This window comes from Thamnophis sirtalis, unplaced genomic scaffold (genome assembly GCF_051295495.1).
Source record: "Thamnophis sirtalis isolate CommonGarterSnake01/CBP01778 unplaced genomic scaffold, rThaSir2_p1.2 scaffold_3, whole genome shotgun sequence".
NCBI classification, from domain to species: domain Eukaryota; kingdom Metazoa; phylum Chordata; class Lepidosauria; order Squamata; family Natricidae; genus Thamnophis; species Thamnophis sirtalis.
Genome location: NW_028261383.1, coordinates 150,112,898 through 150,136,166, shown reverse-complemented (window position 1 = coordinate 150,136,166; position 23,269 = coordinate 150,112,898). Strand labels below are relative to the sequence as shown.

Genomic DNA, 23,269 nt, shown 5'->3' with positions numbered 1-23,269 from the left:
GCAAAAGATCCAAACCAAAATGATAAACAAAAAATATTCAGAAGAAATAATTACACCACAAACTGGGAACTGTCAGAAGCAATTTGGAATGTTCTCAGTAAGATTTAGAAGGAGTTCTAGTATTCTAGAATGAAAAACACTTCCAAAATAAAGTCTATTTATCTAAACAAGAAAACCTAAATTATGACTACAGGGAAGCAAGTGTTCATGCAACTGTAATTTGCCAAGGTAAATTACACTTGAAAAGTAACTATATTCAAAATACTTAGAATCTAAAATCAAGTCATATTTTGCAGATTCATATAGCTGCACAGATTCTAATTCAGTGCAACTATCTATCAAGAGAGTACATCAGTAAGTTAAGAATGACTTTTTTTCAGATGGCCTAGATGTCTAGTCTAGTCCTCTGAGTTCTAATCCTCAAACTTAATTTCGTTTAGCACTGAATGATTATTTTCAGGTTAACCTTTGGAATCTAAGCATCCTTCAATACCCTAGTCAGGTGTCTATGGAGATTATCAGTCATCCAGGTCACTGTTGTCCTAAAAGTGCTTTTTCAAGAGGCAACTGGACTTTCTGGTTTTTCTTTGAAGACATTTTGCTTCTCATCCAAGAAACAGAGCTGAAGAAGCTTATTGGACGAAAAGCGAAAATATCTTCAAAGAAAAACCAGAGTCCAGTTGAAAAGCCTCTTGAAAAAGCACCTTTAGGACCCTGGTGAAAAGGGTATACTATTGTCAACAGAAGCGCGGTTTCCACAGAATCTTAGCACTTACTCGAATCTGCAGATCAGCCATGAGTACCCGCTGCTCAAGCTCTTCCACCCATTGAAGCACCGATAGGTCCATCTCAAGGGCATGCTCAGACATGGACCACTGCACAAGGGCTTCTTGAGAGATAAGGTGACTGGCAACCTCAGAATGAATCCGGAAGATGGGATCTAGGTAGGAAGGTCATAAAAGTCAATCAAAAAGATCACACTTGCGCTCATAAGCACTGGACCATTGATTGGATATTTCTTACCATTGGCAGCTCGGGCACACACATCCCGTAGGTAATCCTTGTGTTTGGTAAGGTGCTTATGCAGGGCTTTCTCCCGGATGCCTCGTGGGTGTAGTACCTCCACCACAGCTTCCAGCTGCTCTGGATCCTGCAACCACCACCAGCCACTCTGCAGCTCTGCAAGGGAAGAACAGAACGAGCTCTGAGCCTAACACCTTCCCAAAATTGCCAATGCCAATAGAAGCCAATATCTATGGCTCAGGATATTCTCAGGATGTTCACCGTGGAATCCTTGGTGCTCTCTGAGCTTGGTTGTTCATTTGCAGATGTTTTCATTACCCAATTACATCTCATCATCAGAGTGCAGTGAAGATGTTATCCACTTAGCAACCAAATAACCACTACTACTTTCATCAAGATGCTTGACATCATGGCATATCCAGTGTTATCCACAGTTTTGTATATACTGACAAAAATGTATACATTTGTGTGTGTGTGTGTTAAAAAAGCATGTTTCCCCATCATAAAAAGTTTATTCTACCTTAGTTACTGAATGGGGCAAAACTTAGTTGTGCATCATCTACACGTGACACTGAACTAATTCTCCCAGCTGTGCTTTTGCAAAACATAAAACATAATTTTTTCACACTCTCTTTCTCTGTCATGCCTTCAAATAATCCAGTATATGGACCAAAAACTTGCAGATGTGTTTGTGACTTACCAGGAGGTATAGGCTGTGCTGTCAGCTGTGTCAAATATTTCTGCTCAATTTGTTTAAAAAGTTTAGTGGGGGGTCGCCCCCTTCGCCTTGGCTGCCCCAAAGGTTCAAGGGTCTTTTTGGAATTATCCTTGGCTCTGGAGCAGGTGCTGTGAACCCTGGAGCTGGAATGCAATGGAGTAGAGGACAGTGGTGGCAATGCTGGGCTAGAGGTGGAATAGCCATTCAGCTGTGGGAGGGAAAATTCAAAAAGCATTTGCATTACGCATTGCTACAAGAAGCATAACAACGTTTACAAAAGAATAACATCATTAGAGAATTGGAAGGAAGCTTAGAGGATGCCACATCCATTCCCTTGATCAGTACAGGATTCTCTAAAACATCTTTGACAGATGACCACCTGGACTCTGTTTGAAGACTGCTAGTGATCATCATCACCACCACCACCACTTTATTTGGTGTTTTGTTTCACTGGCTGACAGCTGATAGATTCAGGGAGTTCCTCCTGATATTAGTCTGACCCTCCATCCACGTATTTTTAACCCACGTTTAAAGGCTTACAGAAAATAAGTCCTCTCCTTTTTCTGTTTAATGGCTCTTCAGATATTTTAAGACTGCTGTTGTATCTCCCGCTCAGTCATCTTTTTACTAGGCTAAACCTAGCCATAACCTTTAAGGGTTCTCATAGGGTTTGGTTTCCAGATCCTTTGCCATCAAGGTAGCCTTCTTCAGAACTTGCTCTAATTTGTCACTGCCATTTCTGACTGGTTCTTCTAGAACTGAACTCAGTACCCCACATGGGGTCTGATCAAGGTAGAGTAGAACAACTCTCTTCTGTTATCTGGACTCTATGCTTCTGTTAATGTACCCCAAGACAGCATTTGTCTTTTTAGCAGTTGTATCAACTATTGGCTCAACTTTAACTTGCAGTCAAGAAAGACACTCAAAAGTCTTTCACGGGTACTACTGCCAAGCCAAGGCTCTCCCACTCTTCATTTATGCCATAGAATTTTCCAACTTGTTTTGTTCTTCTAAAGACCTTTTTTTTAAAAAGAAAAGAAACGTTAAATGTCTTCCCTACAAAAGCCACACCATTCTTAAGGAAATGAATCTTACATGATGGGATCTCCAACCCCAAAAAGGTCTAAGCCTCTGTCTCAGAAATGAATAAAGCTTTACCCTGAACTTCTCCATATCTGCAGGAACAATTTCCTTCTGCTGATTCACCCCAGGTTAGAAGTGGAGCTTGCATTTCCTAAGGAGAAGCTTCTAAGGCAGCACTCACCTGTTGAGCTAAAGTCTTGGACGGGTCCTTGGTAGGTGGCTTGCAGAGCTGTGACGTTCGAGAGGGTCGCTCGGTGGAAGGAGCAAGCGAAGAGTCATTGCATGGCGTCCTAGGCAGCAAATTGAACCAGGTCACCTGTGTTTCTGTGATACTTTCATCATCTGCTGTAGAGTCCGGCAGTTCGTCCGGGGGTAACTGATCCCCTTTGCCAGGGCTACTGTCTGGGGTGAGCACAGAGCTGTTAAACAACGAAGAGGCTTGCTGTGTTTGGCTGAGCCAAGATAGAAAGGCTGACTGACTGAGGTCATGCTGAGACTGGCCCAGGGACACTGGATCTTCCAAAAATCCATTGACAGACAAGGGTGTGGGCTCTGGCAACTTGGATTCCAGATGCTCTGGCGGTGACATGCCTACGTTGCCTCTCCACGGCCAACTCCACGATCTTGAAGTTGTGCAGTTCATATAATCAGGATCTGAGGGTGTGTCAGTGTTCTCCTTTTTGATTGACGGTGCTTCATGTTCTTCCTCTTTCAGAGCCTCTCCCCTTTCCAATGCGTTCTTAGACACCGGGAGGGACGCTGCTTAGGGAAACAACAGAGAAAGTTGGGTAACTTTCACCACTAGGTGGTGCTCAAACCTACTGAAGTGAAAGAGGCAACAGAATCTAGATGTCCCAGTGAAGCAACACAGTACATTACCAACAGCATCTAAACCCTCTTTTTACGACCCTGTAATCCCTTGATTTGGGATAGAGTCAGGGTGACTGGATAGAGCTGAGAGTTTGCTGGCCAGATACCCTTCCTGACGCCACCCAAAGTTAACAGCAGTTATTTTTTCTTTGCTTCCTAGAAGAAAAGTACCTGCTGCTACCAAGGATTGAATTCTCAACCTCCTGAATGGGAGGTGTCTTCACCACTAGGCCACCATGCTATTCACTACCAACAGATCTATGCCAATGAAAGTAACACACACACACAGCCCAGACTCCAGTTGCCACATACATGTTGCAAGGTAGATATCAGATTAGACAAAAGACAGAGGATGTTCCAGAAAGGGGAAAATGGGACTAAGAAAATATTAAGTTCTTTCTTCTTCCCATAATAAAGTATGCTCTTACATTTTTTTTCAACTGATAGCATTATGGTCTAATTGTACATACAACCAAAATCCAGAGAGCAATTTGGTCAACCAATAATGTATTTCAGTGGTGGAATTATTAAGGGAGGCATTGTAACACCCTATTCTTTATTTTCTCTTCTTCTATCCTAAATACCAGACTGACATTACACTTCTTTAAGTTTGTCTTATTAGTTGTTATCTATTGCCAATAGAAGCCATTCTGCTCCTTGAGTACCAGTAATGAAAGATGTATTGTATACAAGTACCGTATTTTCACCCACATAACCCGCCCACGCAAATAACCCGCACATGCGAATAACCCGCGGGTTTTCCGGATCGTGTAAAATATTTCCCGTATACCCCGCCCACGCATATAACCCGCGACGAGTAAAAGAGAAGGGAAACAGCTGAGATGGGGGGGGGAAGAAACGGAGAAAGAAGCCTGCGCAAGCTGGGGAAGAGGAAAGGAACGGAGGAGAAGGAAACAGCTGAGATCGGGGTGGGGGAAGAAACGGAGAAAGAAGCCTGTGCAAGCCTCCGATCGTGTAAAATATTTTCCGTATACCCCGCCCACGCATATAACCCGCAGGGGGGCGCTGTGCATGCAAAAAACGCATATAACCCGCGGGTTATATGGGTGAAAATACGGTAGTCCTCCACTTACAACTGGTCAATCAACAATCATTCGGGGTTACGACAGACTTAAAAAAAGTTATCAGTCCTTAAAGATACATCTGCCGTACCACCTCTGTGGTCCTTCGATTGCATTTCAGGTGCTTGGCAACGGGCTCACATTTATGACTGGTTGCAGCATCCCCTGGTCACGTGATAGCATTTTGTGATGCTTTCTGCCATTTTGCAGCAAATACCGCCTAATGGATAAAATGGATTCGCACTTACAACCATGTGGTTCACTGAATGATCATGTGTTTTGCTTAACGAATGTGGCAACTCACTTAAGAACCACCATAAAAACAGTCACTCAATCGTGCCTCAATGTATGATTGTAATACTTAGTCAAAATTCCAGGACTATTTGCGGTTGTAAAATCAAAGACTACCTATACTGAATTATACCACTGAGAATTCAAATGATGAGATCCAGTAAATCCTCCCTCCCTTAAGAAGGAACCACCCATACCCACGTTCTATGCTCTGCATACCTTCTGAGGCCTCACAGCCTTCTATAAAGATCCCACCTAGGTGGGGCAGGACCCAATACCGCCGTCGATAACGATCTTGCCCAAGTGATGATGCGCGTAACAATTGTGAGGAATGGAGCAGCTTTTTGCGAAAGAACATCTGGCGCTGCAGGAAAAATCAGAACACCAAGAATGTAAAAGAAAGAGTTATTGTTTTAAACTTTAATTACCAGAGAAAAGAGTGACATGTTTCCACCTATCACCTTTATAGGAAATCCCAATGCTCACTGCTACATCTAGCAGAAGCTACAAGTCTTCTATTCTATTCTATTTATTTTTTTCAACAGCAAACATTTACCTTGGAAATTTTTTCAATTTGCCTCTCTAGCTCTGGCACGCTGGAAATCAAACTTTCGTTCTGTGGAAAGAGGAGACAAATTAAAACCAGACTCCTGATTACCTCCTCAAATAAGTTTTGTTTTGAAAACATTGTACCTCCCAAACGTAAAACATTAACTCTTTTGATTCTCTTGGCAGTTGAAATGTTTCCCGTTAAAAGGCCAAGAGGGAAGTATGACACCTGTATTTGTTGACAGCTATAACTCTTTAGGAAAAGGCAAATTTCATTTAAAGACAAAGAATATGCAGAAAACCCTTCTAGGAATTTAAAAAAAGAATATTATGGTGCTTGCAGTAGAAATCCTCAAACATCCTTTCCTAAAAAAAAATAATTTTTATGTCAGAAGTTGTGACATAAATATAGGGTTCCAATTATTCAGTATTTGTTGTGTTAAGAGAGTAAGATAATTCTGTCCAAACATGTTATCATTATTAGAGCAAAGATTCAAGAACACATCATATTCCTCATTGACTCAGTTGTGCTAAAACCTACTTCACTCTCTCTCCGGGTTTTGCATGCTCTTCTTCTCTCCTCTTCTTCTATTTCTTTGTCCTCATTTTCATCGATGATGCGGGAGCTCCGTCGCCATCGTCCTTCCTCCAAACCAGTGATTTCTGATTCAGGACGTCCAGTCTTCTTAGCTAGGGCAATCTTTAATCTTCAATAAAACAAGAACAAGAAATGTAAAGAAAAGGGACATTACCCTACTACCGTGATGGCGAACCTATGGCATACATGCCAGCGGTGGCATGCTGAGCCCTCTCTGTGGGTACAGGCGCAGCGGTCAGCTGTTTGTCTGGTTTCCGTTCTTTGCGGGTGCCAGAGTGCTGGAAAAATGCCTGAAAAATGCCCCCAAAACAGGCATGTGCGCATGGGCCAGCTTGTCTTTGTGTTTCTGGCACTCCAGTATGCACGCGCGCACACACACACACATGCACACGTGTTCCAGTTTGGGCACTCGGTGCCAAAAAGGTTCGCCATTACTGCCCTACTACAAAGGGTTTAGATGATCCATATAGTAAAAGGGAAGAACAGGAGAAAAAGTTGTTATTCCTAAATTCTCTGGTAGATGAAATGTTGTAGATTCCTAGGGTCACAATAAGATTGCATACTACTGTGATTTTCACATTAAATAGATTTATGATCAGTATGTTTTTGATTCCTCTTATTGTCACCGTGTTCCCATAGATAGAATACAGCAGGCCAAAATTAATTCTACAGAGCCATACCTGCGCAACTTTCCCTCAATGATCCACTTATTTCTCCTATGGTTGGACATGCTCTCCAGAGTTTTGTCAATTTCGCTGCAGGATGTAGAAAAAAATTGTTAAGGGAGTGGGGAGGACATATACAACAGAAGAATGGCATTGCTTTTTTTTCAATGTCTGTGTGTAATGCTAATTTCAAGAGACATTTGAAAATGCAATCTGGCTTATAACAAAGGAGATTAATCACCCCTTCCTTTAGGACAGATACCCCCGGCTTATACAAACCCTGCTTCCTCTCCCACTTCATCAACACTATTTTACTATGGTTTCCTAAGTTTGAGTATCAGTGGCAGCACTCCTACACTGTGAATACTTTCTCTACCTGTCTCAGAGGAGGTCACTGCAAGTGTCCGGATTGATTCTCCTGTGGATCAAAGATGTATCCTGACATGTGGCAGACAGAATTCTTGTGGCTAGTACATATGTCTAAACCTAAACGGCACATATGTTGAGAAACTGATGCCAAGGGCCACGTGTGCATGCACGCATGCCCTCCCACCCTGCAGCTTTTGAATGTGGCCACCTTGGAAATTTCTAAAAGTTGTTGCCAAATTGTAATGTTTTAAGCTAATATGAAATGGGAAATATTACATTTAGGTACTGCAAGCTGGTGCTATAGCCACACTCCAAAGCTGCTTTTGGAGAATGGATCTGATGTGTTGCCCTACACTAGATGGCTCTCTTGCTACATAAGTCACACCGAGCTATGAGAGGCACAATTGCAGGAGTCACCTAACCTGGCATCACTTACTTGATGATAAGGGTGCTGCTGTTGAGCTCGTTCACCAAGAAGGCCAGGATAGCAGCCTTTTTATCCGGAGGTAGTGCCTGGAAGGGTTTAGTTCTCAGGCTGGCACACAGGCTTTCATCCCCCCCAGAGGCTATGAGGAAGCAGCGCAAGACCTCAGACACAGTGTCACGGTTCAGGCTTATTTCTGTGAGTTTTTCACCAAGGATCTTCAAAGTCTGGAAGCAAAAGCAAGAAAGGACCACAGATATACACATATATCCCAATTCCTCCTATCAACAACAGATAGAAATGGAGGACACCAAGTACAAAGTTTTAAAAATAATCATATCACCTTTGCTGAGGAATCAAGTTTTTATGTGACAACCAAGCAAGCTTTTAAAAATTCCACAATCTATGTAACTTGAACTAGATTGCGTTTTCTGCCATAAATGTAAAATAGAGCAATGGTGAAAAGGAGGGAAGAAAGATCTTGTGAACTCTTTAGTTATGTTATACTTTGTAGTTCAATGTCTGGTATGGGATAAACACAGTCCAGCAGTCTTGAAAAAAGCCAACTTTCACTTAAAAGAACAAAATCTAAAACAAACTGACTGGAGAGATATGAAAATATGCTGACTGCACCTGGTGAAACGTCAAAGCCAGTGGTGGGGTGGAAATAAATTTGCAAATGATCAAAGGAATTGCACATGTTGCACAGTTTCTCCCTATGTTACTAGAGGTATATCAAAAGTATAATGGGCAGCTAGTTTTTGCACTATTCTTGTTTATACAGCATTGTTATTTTATTATCTTTCTCCACCACTTTTAGTGATGCACAACTTATGGCAGCAGACAAAATAGCTGTGTTTGGGTTAATATGAAGGAATACAAAAAAAAAAAAAAACTGGCAGCATAATCAGTCAACTTTCCTTTTCAAGGATTCCTCTCATAAAATGCATCTACGTTTTACTCTGCAAGCTAACAACAGGTTCAGGGAACCTTATGGATGCCTTAAGAGTTCCTTTGCATTAGAATTGAACCCATAAAGCAAGCAATGGTTCCCACAAAAGCAACATTCCAGCTTCCCTTCATTGTAATTCAAAATTTACATTACAAACACACGTTCTCCACTATGAAAGGCAAAAGAGTCTGAAAACTATCTGAACATTAGCCAAGGACTTCTTAACACCAACACTTAAAACTTGTCTTTTCCCCTTAAATATATCTTTTTTTTCTCCCTTGAATCTCTGAACACTTCTTTTATTTTTTTTGCCCAAGATTTCTATTGTGTTAGTTGGAAAAGAAAACTTAAAACTCTGGGTTTCTAATAAGGAAAACAGCAGAATTGCTTGCTACATCTCTGTAACCCTTTGTTAACTGTTTGTTTCAGTATGGCAGCTATCAAATTATGTGTGTACACCCAATAAATAAGCTGTAGCTTCCTTATCAGTAGTTTACTGAACCCACCACAGCTAGCTAGGTTCACATGTTATGGTAAATCATTAATTATGCAAAGTGTAAGCCGGGTCATTCAATTCTGACTTTAATTATTAGCTGAATCTGCATAAAATCAGATCATCAGTACAGAAGTAGTCCCTGGACAGAGTTAGCTATACTTATTTTGCAGGACTGTGCAGCATTTTGGATTTGAAGGGAAAAAATAGTCCACAGAATGCAGAGGCAGTCAGGTAGCTTATTGTCAACAACTCCTTAAAGCCACTGCATCTATTCATGGGGTTGTTTATGGGACTCTGCAGCAGAAACTGGGAAGAGACCACCTGACTCACGAACCAGGATTATGATGGGGCTGCCATGTGCTCTAAAACACTTTTCTCCCTTTGAATCCAAAGCATTATACAGCAATCTACTCTTGGGATTTATAGGTCAGCTGATGATCAATGCTAATAGGTAGACCTTTTCAATAGATACCAACATAGGAGAATCTCTTAGTCTGACTTTCTTTGTTGGCATTTGGTGACAAGCCATCCCAGTCAATATCCTATTAATAGAATATATGTTGAAATAAAGTCAACCGTGCATGTATTCCTCATTCCCACAGCAGAGAAAGAACCATTATGTGCAGCTTTCTCACTCTTGACTCCCTTATTTCTAACAGTTAGGACACTGTTTAAAGTGTGGCTGTAATATTCTTAAGGCCTAAATAGGATGCTCAACATTTGAGTTATAGCTTCAGTTCTTTTATTTCAGTTCAGTTCATTGACTTGCTTGATGACAAAATAAATTTACATGATAAATAATTTAAGTTTGCAGGATTATGCAAGGTAAGAAAACTATGCAATATTATCTCATTTTTCTTGGTAAAGAATTTGGATTGCTTGAGAGTATGGTATCCTGTCAACACAGATACAGTCATACCTGACAGCATGAAGGAAGTCCAGGGTCATACAATGCAACTTTCACCAGCTTTACCAGAAGATCCAACACTTCACCCAAACTATCTCCTACGTTGAAGAGGCCTTCTTGGAGGGTACTCAAACTGGGAACTTCCCTGGCTACGTCAAAGCCCAGCACCTTGCCATAGTTATGTAGGAATTCCACAATGGCTAAGCAATCTGAGAAGGCTTGGCTGGGCAAAACCAATCCAGGAATGCGAGAGAATTCTGGCAGAGGCTGTACAAAATAGAGGAAAGGCAAATATATTAGCACAATGCAAAAGGGAGATGTGGCCCAAACTGACATAAGAGAGGTAATAGCAATTACTGGTTCCAGTAGGTAGAGCCCAAGGATATTTATATACTAGTAAAACTCTTGTTCCCACAATCTTTAATTGGACAAAACAGTGTACGACAGGACAAGGATTTTTGAACCAGGGTACCTCAATTGGACCAACTTACAGAATATATCCAAAGTCTATTATGACCCATGAATCCCATGAAATTGGAATTTGGCATTTAAAAAAAATGTTTTATAAATAAACATTACCATAAAATAGTTTATGATATAATACAAAATGCCATAAGACATTTTTGTGCTGATGTTTGAACTGTTCAATATGAGCTGTTTTCAAGGCAGATCTATCACTGAACGCATCACAACTTTTCCAATGAAACTCAGTACACTAGAAACGGAATCACGGATGAATGCATTGAAGAACCTGGTGAGGAAAAATTTCTGAAATGATCCCCCAGCCCTAGCCCACTCCCTGGCCACAGCACGTTTGCAGCCAGGCCGCACAAGCGGCAAGGGAGCATGTGCACACATGCAGCTCCAATTGTGCAAGCAGGGGCTGCTCGTGCTCACATGTGCAACTCCACTTGCACAAGCAGCGGGCGTTCAGATGCCCATCTCCTCTTAATAAGAACTTTATCCTGGTACTACCTGATATGATACATTATACTATGTGCACTGCACATTTCTTCCCACATATGTGAGAAGGTATTTCCCTTCTGGCACCTTTTATCACTGGCTGCTGCATGAAGAAGCTGAAGACACCTTCCAAAGGAGTAAGGGTTCTATTCTAGGTATAGCTTTAACAATTTGCATAGGTTAATCTTTCTATTACTATTTTTTTCTTCTATTTTCCCTATTTATTTATCCTATATTCCCAAAAACATCAAATGTTTTCTAAGAACTGGAGTATTGACAAAGACCACAAAATATATTCACAAATATTCTAAAGATTTAAAAAGTAAAACAATAAGAATTTATATGTGGCATACTGCTGAAGGTTCTTTTTATACAGCATTCACATTCTTCTGGTGCAGAAATCTCTTCTTTATTGAAGAAGATCCTTTCGAAACAGAAGGATGGATGAACCAGTACCTGCCTCCCCCCCCCCCAAAAAAAAATAACATGAAACTGGCTGAGCAAGTCAATGTACCTGGTGGTCTCCTAAACACATATCCTCAGTGGGCTTTTTCATTTCCTCCAAAATCATTTGCTGCCGCTGCCGTTCTTCCTGACGACGCTGAGCAAGGAGATTCTTTTCAGCTTTCCGGGGAACTTTCCCTGATGGTGCTGCTTTCTTATCCTTGGGCTTTACTTTTTCTTTCAATTTCCCTTTCTCCTTTGGCTTCTCTGGTTTGGTCCTTTCTGGCTTGCTCTTCTCCTTCTTGATTTGGGGCTGGGAGGCAGGGGAGAGAAAATAAGTTGTTTAACTTCACCTAAAGTTATTCCCAAGGTGGCAACTTTCCTCCTTCTCAAGAAATCCCTCATAATCACTATCTACCTTAGGTTTCTTTTTTGGTTCCTTAGACTTGGTCTCCTTGGGCTTTGTGGTCTTGGATTCCTGCTTCTGCTTATTTTGTACCTAGGGAGAAAATCAACCACGCTCAGAACACAGAGAAAAACACCAAGGAGAAAAATAATTGCTCCATTTTAAAATAAAACAGTGGTTTTCCCTCAACTTCTACAGCATATATTTATCCATCATATTTTGCCTGTCTCACATACTAACCAAAACATTCTAAGCCCCCAAGATTCTGCTAACCAAGACATGATCTACTTCACATTGCTTAGATTCACCAGGAAATGAATTGCAGGAGTTGGCATTTAAGTACTTTAATTTTAACAAATATCTCCTCCCCCTACAACTGTAGAGAAACAGCTGTAGAAATACTGGGGAATTCCTTCCTTCCCAATGTCCAAATTCAGGTAATTTTGGTTCTCAATTCTTTTTTGCTGTTCTAATCCTTTCACTAAAACCTCTCTCTCACACGAACCCCATGTCACATTATTTTTAAATAAGAAAAAGGTATTGTGAACATACATTCGGTTTTGGATTTTCTCCAGTTCAATATGGGAGGCTTTATTAAACCTCTGTGTATCTTACTAGTAATCAAGACAGAAGATCTTACAATATCACCTCCATCCTCTACATCTGCCAAGATCAGGAATGCCTGTTCTAACTCAAATATCGGCCACAAGGATGACCGAGCCTTCTTAAGCAGAATGCACAGCTTTTTCTACTCTATGTACCTTTTGTCTCATTTTCTTCTTGATCTTGGTCATCTTCAGCTTATCTTCATCACTCAGAACCTCTGCAAACACAAAAAGGGAGAATGAGACTAAACTAGCTCTACACTTAATGTCTAACAATATCTTCATTCTTTATAAGAAAGTATTAATTTTCTAAGAGACATTGCTGACATGGCCCCAAAAATATACTCAGCATGAACACAACCCAATCTCTTTTCATAGCTTTGTTCCTTTCTCAGGTTTAATTGTTTCAGCCATTAAACAAGCTTTGGTGAGCAAGTTTTTAAAAAAAAATATCCATAATGAGGAATGAGGTCTTCATACTCTACCCGCATATAAACTAATGAGCTCTTTTTAAGATATTTTTTGAAGAATATAAATAATCTAAGAGCACAAAAAACCGAACAGGCCCGACAGCAAATACGAATCTGGACACTGCCCAGTTCCATATCTATTGAATGATTTTAGCACTGCTTAATAAATAAAAATAAAATACTTTTTGCTGTGAAACTTTCTATAGACGATAAGGTCAGATAAAGTGCAGACAAGACATAATGTTGACATGTGGCACTGAGGATTTTAGTCCATTGTATAATGAATTAAAAATTCTTCCTATTTGCCTCCATCTCTTGTGTATTCTGTACAGTGGCTTCACCACATGAAACTGGCAGCAAGCCCGAACAGTCATAATTAAATCAATGTGGATAAATTGCTCTCCCCAACAATACTCAGGCAGAGTTGTAGCTTTATTAGGAAGCATTCAGTATTCATGATAGCGAGAGCATCTTACTGCTTAAAGTATAATAATTACTGAGACTAAGACACCCTGGATGCTTCAAATTTCTTGCAATTAAAACAGAGGCAGGCTATCTCTGTCCCAGAACAGCATGTGACCCCTTCTGTGTGGCATCAGAACATCCTCTCCTCATATTTGCTGAATACTAAGAACATAGTTCCTCACCATATTGAGTCAGAATGGAAACCGTAGTGATGAATCCGACATGGGCTTAAAATAGATTTAAGATATTAAAAACCCACACAAAATCCATTCCCCACCCCAATAAAATTTAGCCCAACCCAATTTTCATCACTGCCCCACCAACTATGGTCCTAAGGCAGTGATGGCGAACCTTTTCAGCACCGAGTGCCCAAACTGGAATGTGTGCGCATGTGCGCCCGCCGGAGCACCAGAAACCCGAAGACCAGCTGGCCCATGTACGCACCAGCCAGCTGCTTTTCAGGTTTCCACCATGCATGCTTGGCAGCTGGTCTTCACGCACACTGGAGCACTGGAAACCTGGCCGGCGCATGCATGCCTGTTTTTTGGCCATTTTCAGGCTGTTTTGGGGGCCATTTTCAGGCAGTTTTCTGGCACTCCCGCACCTGCGAAGACCAGAAACCAGAAGAGAAGCTGGCAGTGACGTGTGTGCCCACAGAGAGGGCTCTGCGTGCTACCTCTGGCATGCGTGCCATAGGTTCGCCATCACTGTCCTAAGGCTACGAAAAAGATAGTGAGTGACCTGATTACAATAAGACAGGACGGATGGAGCACCCATGGATGAAGTCCACAAGAATCCTATTTACATTTCTGATCTTGAATCTTTCTGCTTTTTAAATAACAAAACAAAACAAGTTCTAGCCCCATGGCAGTGGAAACACAAGGGACAGCTAGGAAGAAGATGGTACCTGCCAAGTACTTCCAGTTCTGAAAAGTACAGCTCTTATTTTCTGTGTAGCTACCTGCCCCTCCCCTCAAATTCTCCAGTCATGTTCTCTTACCTATATATTCTTACTGCCCTTTGCTTATCCGTTCCTCTCTTCCTGCTGCCACACCGCTCCTTGACAAGAAATTCCAAATTTTGCAAAAACTCACACATCAGTTTCCAGAAAAGGCATGCAAATGAAAAATAAGCAGATTTGCATGCATCTTGTTGATTGGCCTTATTTTTGAGAGCAAAAGTTGAATTTTCTTGCTGCACGTAATGAACAGCCTTTCCTCCAGATACTGACAAACAACCACTGCCACAAACTAGAACGTTTTCTTGTGAAAGCTACAAGCATGCAAAAAGGGCTGGTCCAACTGGTACCTTGGGTTTCCAGCTTTTTCAAAACTCTGGCGTCCGTCTTGCTCAGCAGATCAGTCACTTTCACTTTGGGAGGTCGGCCACGTCCACGTTTCACTTTGGGCATTTCCTTAGCCTTGGCTTTCTCCATATTTCGAGGGCGGCCACGCTTACCCGTGATGGCCTGGATGCGTGAAGGGATTTCTTCATGTGACAATTTTACCCACTGCACGCCCTGTGAAATGAAGAAAAGGATGCTGCAGATGTTGTAGTTTACACAGGTCAGCAGCCTTTTTGCTGGCCATACTGGCTAGTGCTGATGAGAATTGAAGACCACAATATCTGCAGGGCAAAAGGGCAGATCCTCAGAAGCCACAGAAACAAATCCTTTCATTGACACCTGTAAAGATGTTTTTGGTCTAGAAGTACTGTGTTTCCCTGAAAATAAGACAGGGTCTTATTTTCTTTTGAAACCCCTACCACCACCTTGAAATAAGCACTTGACCTTATTTTCAGGGAGGTGTTATTATTTTTGAGGTACAGGAGGCGGCAAGCGTGGTCACCTCATGGCTGCTGCTGTGTTGCAATATTTTGGGGAGGGCTTATTTTCAGGGGAGGGCTTATTTTAGAGCATGTGTGCAAAAGCCCAATTGGGCTTATTATCCAGGGAGGTCTTATTTTGGGGGAAACAGGATAGAAAAACAATTTGGGGAGAGGACGAAGAGTGGACTATGTGTTTCAAACTCACCGTTTACTAAGCCATTATGCCAGATACAAATAGTCCTTGACCTACAACCACAATTGAGCCCAAAATTCCTGTGGCTTAGCAAGTTGAGTTTCGCCCCATTTAACAAACTGTCTGCCACAGTTGTTAAATGAATCACTGCAGTTGTTAAGCAAATCACTGCAGTTGTTAAGTTAGTAACATGGTTAAGTGAATCTAGCTTCCCCATTGACTTTGCTTGTCAGAGGGTCCCACAAGGTGATCATGTAACCAGGGACACTACAACCATCGTAAATACCATGTCAGTAACTAAGTGTCCAAATTTTGATCATGCATTCATGGGGCTGCTGCAATGATTGTACATGTGAAAAATGGCCTTAAGTCGCTTTTTTTCAAATGCCAATGCAAATTTAAACGGCCACTAAATCAAGTCAAGGACTACCTACTATGCTTCAAGAGCTATAGTAGTTTGTGAGAATGTCCTCCCTCATTTAAAATATTGAAAGTAGGATCTATGTAGATATTCTGTTGTAAAACGTCCTTTGCACTTGGCCCCAGGATTCCTAGCCCCAGTCTTGGCAAAAGATGCCAATGATTCCTCAGAAGAGGAACAAGATCTACCTCAGATGTATCTTGCTCTTCAAAGAAATCTCCCACTGGCATTCGGGGACTGAAGCTGAAGTGTTCACGGCGGACGTTCTGCCCATCATTTCTGCTCAGATACTACAGGGGAATAAACCACGAAAACATTAATCAAGCACTTAAGTTTTTTTTTAAGATGGAGGCTCTCTCTGAAGTGATCATTGTATCTCTGGAACCACAGAAATACTCTAATAAATCGGTGTCCAGAGAAACATACAATCTAAACATGCATATTGGATATCATCCATTACAACTGATTAACAGTCTTAGGTTCTTCTTGATATCTTACAAGAAGTATCCAAAAAAGGCAAAGCAAATCTTATTCCTAGCCAAATGCTCCAGATAGGAACTACATTCATGGAGATGGTGAAGAAGATAGCTACTTGATAACAAATGGCAGGGGATGGTGCGTGTTAGGTCTGAGAGTAACTAGATGAGGAGGAAATGAAGGAGTCTTGGATAATAGGAGGTCACAATCTGAAATAGGGGGATGAAAGAATAATACAAGCAGATGAATAGTGTTGAACCTCTCGCTACAGCTTTGCTTAAGAACAGGAGGGGCAGCCATGGTTGCCTAGTTGTCTAGTGCCCTTCCCTGGACCAGGAGAGCTTGCTCACGGTCACCTCCGTTTGAATTACTGCAATGTGTTCTACATGGAACTGCTCTTGAAGACTATCCAGAAGCTTCAAGTGGTCTAGAATGCTCCAGAGCACCCAGTAATTGAGATTCCTAGGTTTGCCCATCTAACACCTCTGTTGCACAAGCTGCTCTTGCTTCCAGTATCTTTCTGGGTGCATTTCAAGTGCTGGGTCATCACCTTTAAAGCCCTGTATTTCATGGAGTGAAGTTAACTGCATGACCTCCTTTTCCTAAAGACACCTGCCCATCCCACCAAGGCAGATGGGGTGGAAATATTCCTAGTCCCGTTCCTTAAATATTGCCATCTTAAGGGAGCTAGGAAGGCTGCTTTTACTCTGGCAGCCCCTGCCTGATGGAACACTCTTTATTCTCAGGTCTGGCAGGCCTCTACCATCCGAGCCTTATGTAAACCTTTGAAGACCTGTCTTTCCCCCTCAAGTCTGGGGATGCAATGAAGTGACTGCAGATCAGGGATTTGACTTGGCACCAATTTTTTTAAGCAAGCAAGCAAGCAAGAAAGAAGGAGAGGAGAGAGGAGAAAGAAAAAAAGAGGGAGATAAGGAGAGAGAGAGAAAGAAAGAAAGAAAGAAGGAGAAAGAAAGAAAGAAAGAAAGAAAGAAAGAAAGAAAGAAAGAAAGAAAGAAAGAAAGAAAGAAAGAAAGAAAGAAAGAAAGAAAGAAAGAAAGAAAGAAAGAAACAAACAAACAAACAAACAAACAAACAAACCAAATGATGCAGATTCGGGTAAAAAAAGATATTCTGACACAGTATGTCTTTTCTTTGGAAATAGTGAAGAAAGAGGAACTTTGTCTGGGCCAGAAAAAAAAGCAACATTATTCTCAGTAAACTAAATTAATGTTCAAGAATGATTTTAAAACTGGGTTGCAGAATAGCGTATAAAATGGAGAAGTCACTTACAAAAGAAATCAGCCACCACCGCTTCCTATCTGGGAAACTTTTGTTTTACCTTGATCACCTCTGGAAACTGCTTCATCCTTTTGCCACAGGGTCCATAGTACCAAGTTTCTCCCTGCCATCGATTGTTCCCTTTCTTGATGCGCACCTCCCTTCGCCATCTGAATACAAAGGTAGTCAATCAAAGATTGGAAACCTGCATCCTAACTCAGAAATATAGTTTGCTGTGCATGGACTAGCACCATACAAAAGCAAGGAAAATGGGACTACCTACCCATGTTTCAAGGGGTAGTACACCTCTTCTACTGTGGCTATTCGCCTTCTTGGACCATCACCTGTCAGAACAAACAACCATTATCACTGCTACCAACTAAATCACATTTAAAGGCAGCCGAGGTAGCTAAGAAGCATGAAGAAAAAAGTGTACTTACTTTTGGCAGATACATTTAGTGGTGAAGCTTCTTTGCTGTCCCCGTCTATTTCAGATACAGGATTGTCTGTACCACTGCTCTTGACTGCTTCTTCCAAAGAGGCATTTAGAGATTCTGGTTCAAGGGGTGCCTGCGAATCCAGAAATTCTGTGCCCTCTTGCCCTACTTCACTAACACCTGTCAGCTCTATAACAAAAGAGAAGTAACAGAAAAATAGAAAGGCAGAGAGAAGAGAATGAACCCACAATGGAAAGAGTTCATTGAGCATTGCAGGGAGTAAGACAATGCTTACAATTACTTCTGTTGCATTCCAGTCACTTAGTGGCATGCTACAAGCCGTTAACAGCATATAGTACTTGGAATATAGATTTCAAGTACTGAGCCTCATTGCTTGGAAGTTATTTCAAGAATTTAGACCTTCACATGATAATTACAATTGTTATGTGAACAACATAGTCCTTTGTATCTACTCAGGATTAATATGCAGTATTATCTTTTCTTCTACATACTGTTAGAGAAGGATTTTCTACAAAATGTAAACTTCCACCTGCATAAAATAGCTACCAAGGCTTCAGTTATGCAGCTATATATTGTATGAGGTATTTCAATATATACTTTCTAAAGTTCTATACAGTTAAATTTGATTTGTCTCCCTCTAACTAAATTTCTAACCACACCACATTTTTAATTGATCTGCACATTTGCTGAGTTCTTTCTCATTTACAGTGTTAAGATATTTTTCTTTGTCCCCTATAATTGCAAAATAAATTAGATTCACCTCCCTCAGATCTATACAATTTATTACTTGGAAATATGTACCTCCAGATCCCACAACTCCTTTTAAAAGTACTGAGCAAAAGTTATTTGAAGACAGAGAATTGTTTGGACCAATGGATAGGTCTTACTTACCTTGCAAAACTGACTCTCCAAGAACAGGAGGCAAACTGGCACTTCCAAAAAGAGAGGTATCAGGCTGACTGTCATCTGCCAATAGGCTGAAGGAGTCAGAGTGGTTGAGAGAGGGACTGCCAGGACAATCCAGGGCAGAAATGTCAGGAGGATCCTCCAGCGGAGACTTGCCACTCACAAGTTCAGATGTATCCATTTCATATAAGTCTCCTGTCCCTGGGTCTACAAACCATACATTTGTAAAGTTCTTATACACTGTTCAAAATAACAATTTAATCCCAACAATATGTCTTTGCATTACTATCCATAACTTAAACACTAAATATACAGAGTGCTCTTTACACTTCTCTATGTAATTAGACTGGTCTTTAGATATGCTGTACCAAAGAAACATTTAATGATATTTTAAATAAATTTCTTGGTTATTTTTAAGAAAACAGACTGTCACTTGCTTGGGGCTTAGCATCCAAATTATTTGTTACACCGACTTCCAAATCCGAGCCATTGTACATATTTTAAAAATCCATTTTAGGAAAGGAAAAAAGCTAAGTCAGACAGAAAAATATGCCTGTTAATAGCAACATTTAGATCTGTTTGTACTGCTTACATCTACAAGACATATAAGCAAAGAGCACAGTAGTTACGATGTTGGACTAGGAACTGGGAAACTGCAATTTCTGATCCTCCCTTAGGCATGAAAGCTAGCTGGGTGACTTTGGGCCACTCATTCTCTCCCAGCCCAGACCCCCTGTCACTGGATTGTTGTTGTGAGAAAAACAAAAGATGGGAATATTATGCACGCCATTTTGAATTGGACAAAATAAACTTAGGATATAAATCTAGTAATAAATAAGCAGAATGTACAGAATGGTTGGACAATATAGTTGGAGGAAGAGGCATTCACGTTGTTGGGTTGGAACTCATATATCCACATACCCACTGATATGCCCTCTTTATTTATTTACTCACTTAAAAACACTACTCAAAACATTTCTTTCTCCCTTGTCCTTCTTTCTCCCACTGATCCCACATTACTGAAACTAAAAGCAACTATTGGAACTAGAGATCATTTAGACATAAACTGTAGGGAGAAATCAGAACTGACCATTAATGTTTTGCCTTGTAAATCTATCCAGTTGCCTCCATCATAGTATTGGTCTTTTTTGATGTTTATAATTAAATTATAAAACTGGATTTTAAATCCATAAGCATTGAATCAAGCCCCTAACACAATACATAATATAACTGAACCATAAATTCAAGAAGGAAATGCCTCTACCATCAGTAAAATGCTTGCTTAAGCCTCTAGCCATGAACAATAATAAGACAGGAAAGAACAAAGTAACAGGATTGCAAGGGCAGTGGCGGTGTTGTTTGTTGTTTTGTATATTGCTGATTAGGGCTAAAATAAGTGTTTACATTTACAAGAATGCTGCTGCTGGAGAAGCTGCACAATGACAACAATAGCAAATGTTTATATGGGAGCTACATCTGGGCAAGATAAAGTTTTCTTCATTGTCACTAGTTGTAAGGCCTTAAGAGAACCTTTGTCAACAAAATAGTTCCCACAAGGGTAGCCATGTTAGTCTTTTACAGAAAGATTAAAGTCACTGTGCATCTTAAAAGTTAACCCAGCTTACAATGGAATAACCTTTTATGTCTCACAGCTTATTCCCACCATTTCCCGTGAAGTGCATGGAATACTGTGACAATTGGTAAAACATGGGCTACCCAGATTTCTGCAAAAGAACTTTTTGCATTTTGAATAGTAAAGACAGGGAAATTTCACCATGTATGTATAGCTTCATTTGCTGAAATTCTCTTTTACTTAGATATGTGGCGGAGGGGGGGGGGTTCAAAATTTTTTACTACAGGTTTGGTGGGCTTTTTGTCCTCCCCAGCCCCCAGGAATACCTTGCAGGGTTCAGCAGGGCTGGGCGAAGGGAAAAACGCCCCCGTTTTTGCGGAAAAAAAGGGGTGGTTTTTTTTGCAAAAACTGGCATTTTCCCCTTCCCCCAGCCCTGCTGAAGCCTGCTAAGTGCTTCTAGAGACTGGGAGAAGGGAAAATGCCTCCACCCACCTCTCACTCAACTTGCTGCTCAACCTCCCACCCACCTTCACCCAAAGCCTTGTACCGCACCAGGAGGCTGAAGTTGGAATTTCCCCCCCCCCCCCTGTTGCGTACCTTGGCAACAGGACTGTTTCTCTCTGCCTCCTTTTTCAGCCACAAAACATGCCGACAAGGCCAGTGGTGACTAAGGGAACCTGTTCAGGGGCATGGCCAGACTGCCATTACTACTGGCTCAAAAAGGTACGCCAGATTTTTACTACCTATTCGGGAGAACCGGAGCAAATAGATAGGAACCCACCTCTGGTATGTGGGCACCTTATATTTTTAAATGTTTTTTTCACTCTATAAGGACATCATTTCTAAGATTTGGAAGAAACACCTGCTCAAATTGTATAGATATAAAAATGCAAAGATGAAAAATTTCATCCACTTACCTCTGTCTAAGGACTCAAAAGGCTCCAAAGAGTCTTCCAGAGGAGGAGGGATCCGAGAAGCATCTTCAAGGCAACCAGCTCCAGCATCAGGTTCCAAGACAGAGGCCTCTTGGCTAAGAGGCTCACCCACTGGAGAAGAACCATTGTAGCCACATATTTTCAACTCTACAGGAAATATTATTATTAAAAATGTCACATTGAACTTTCTAAATTGTGATTTTAAAAATTATCTTTCACTTCGGGACTTGAGAAAACTTTAAAAATAAGCAGAATCTCACAGCAAACACACACACATCTCATTTTAAATTAATCAAAGGACTTTTCATTCCTTATTTCAGTAATTCTAACCCTATGGTTTCATCTGCCTGAAAAAGATACTTTATCATTATTTTACAAATGCCATTCATGTCATGGTACTTAACAAAACAAGAAGAAAACTGGCAGATCCTTGCCCCAAGCTCAATAACCTGCAATATAGATTTAATAGAAGACCTTGGTAAACCTGAAAACCATGTCACTCGGCCAAACTTGGAAAACCAATATATTACAGCAATCTGACTCTTGGTAGTCTATAACTACGGTAAAGAACCAAACATTGGGAATTACTATTGTGAGAAGACATATTTCAAAACCACAGAGATGCCAAGGTAGATACGTTACTACTATACTCAAGTGTAGGAGGCACAGCCATTTATTTCTAGAAATTTTAAAAAATAATTAGAAGTGGCAGATATTGAAATTTTAACAGTAAGCAAGATTTGTACAGTACCTACTCTTCCAGCTTAAATTGGAATTAATCATAAGGTATCACTGGGCTTATGAGAAGTCAAATTTCATCATGTCCATTCTGAATAAAAATTCTGAGGACCATTTGTGAATTATACCTGGCTGTGCGTTTTCCAGCTCCATACTGCCCAACAATCTGGTGCCATTTTCTGAAACCGTAGATGGTGGTTCTTTTACAGCCTCTTCATTGCCTGGCTCATCCTGCTGTGGTGAGAAGTCCTGATTCCCTGAAGCAAGCATGGGAGAAGGCTGAGATGACGTGTAGAAGCTTGATGGGCCATTTTGTAGGATTTCAAAGTTCTGATCATCAGGGAAAGAGTCATAGAGCTCTGCTGAGTCAAAATTTAATCCCATGGTCCCTGGGGTACCGTTGGCCCAGAACTCTTGCCCACTGCTTCCCCTCAGACTGGTGCTATGTCCAGGTGAGTTCTGCCGGTTGTTCTCAACAGTGCCATTCAATGGGTATTGGGAGAACAGTGGACCATCTTTGAGATTGTTGCCATTGCCAGAGGGATACTGGGAATAATTCCACAGATAGTCATAGGGATGATGGAGGTGAGAGTTGTTTGAGGAACGGGTCCCTGAAGTACTAGCATTAGATACAGTAGTTAGGCCATTAACATTCATGTCTCCATTTAAACCTGCCACGAGGAAAAAGAAAGAGAGAACAAATACTAAGAGCTAGTTTGGTCATCATCAAAGTTGATACCAGGCAGAAATTTAAAAAACTCAAAGAAGCAGTGCAATATTTGAAGATTGGAGAGACCCGGCCCACAGAATCACTAAGAGTCGGAATGGATAATATCACCATCAGTTTGGTGCAGTAGTTAAGATGCTGGCCTAGAAACCAGGAGACTGTAAATTCTAGTCCGGCTGGGCAAGACTAGGCTAGGACTTGGGCCACTCAGTCTCTCTCTCAGCCCAACTCACCTCACAGGGTTGTTGTGGGGAAAGCAGGAGAAAGAAGAAGTAGTTCTGTATGTTCACCATCTTGAGTTACTTATGAAGTAATAAAGCTGGTATTAAAAAGATCTAATAAATCAATAAAAAATA

At 41.0% G+C, this 23,269-nt stretch overlaps 1 protein-coding gene across 4 annotated transcripts in view; it reads right to left on the bottom strand.

Annotated features, from left to right (window-relative positions):
- BAZ2A (bromodomain adjacent to zinc finger domain 2A) overlaps window positions 1-23,269 on the bottom strand; it is a 63,463-nt gene that overhangs the window by 8,218 nt on the left and 31,976 nt on the right. For 2 of the 4 annotated variants that reach the window (XM_087710389.1, XM_087710388.1), the window contains exons 3-23: window positions 22,315-22,857; window positions 21,431-21,595; window positions 18,926-19,147; window positions 18,017-18,202; window positions 17,860-17,920; window positions 17,638-17,746; window positions 16,010-16,111; window positions 14,689-14,899; window positions 12,602-12,663; window positions 11,853-11,933; window positions 11,505-11,747; window positions 10,040-10,294; window positions 7,685-7,899; window positions 6,895-6,969; window positions 6,158-6,323; window positions 5,624-5,683; window positions 5,287-5,431; window positions 3,006-3,586; window positions 1,724-1,949; window positions 1,024-1,179; window positions 777-940 (exon numbers count right to left, since the gene is read on the bottom strand). In XM_087710389.1, coding sequence (XP_087566515.1) covers window positions 777-940; window positions 1,024-1,179; window positions 1,724-1,949; window positions 3,006-3,586; window positions 5,287-5,431; window positions 5,624-5,683; window positions 6,158-6,323; window positions 6,895-6,969; window positions 7,685-7,899; window positions 10,040-10,294; window positions 11,505-11,747; window positions 11,853-11,933; window positions 12,602-12,663; window positions 14,689-14,899; window positions 16,010-16,111; window positions 17,638-17,746; window positions 17,860-17,920; window positions 18,017-18,202; window positions 18,926-19,147; window positions 21,431-21,595; window positions 22,315-22,857 — 4,028 coding nt within the window. The remainder of the gene's footprint in view (window positions 1-776; window positions 941-1,023; window positions 1,180-1,723; window positions 1,950-3,005; window positions 3,587-5,286; window positions 5,432-5,623; window positions 5,684-6,157; window positions 6,324-6,894; window positions 6,970-7,684; window positions 7,900-10,039; window positions 10,295-11,504; window positions 11,748-11,852; window positions 11,934-12,601; window positions 12,664-14,688; window positions 14,900-16,009; window positions 16,112-17,637; window positions 17,747-17,859; window positions 17,921-18,016; window positions 18,203-18,925; window positions 19,148-21,430; window positions 21,596-22,314; window positions 22,858-23,269) is intronic. The other 2 variants (XM_087710390.1, XM_087710391.1) reach the window with 2 other exon arrangements.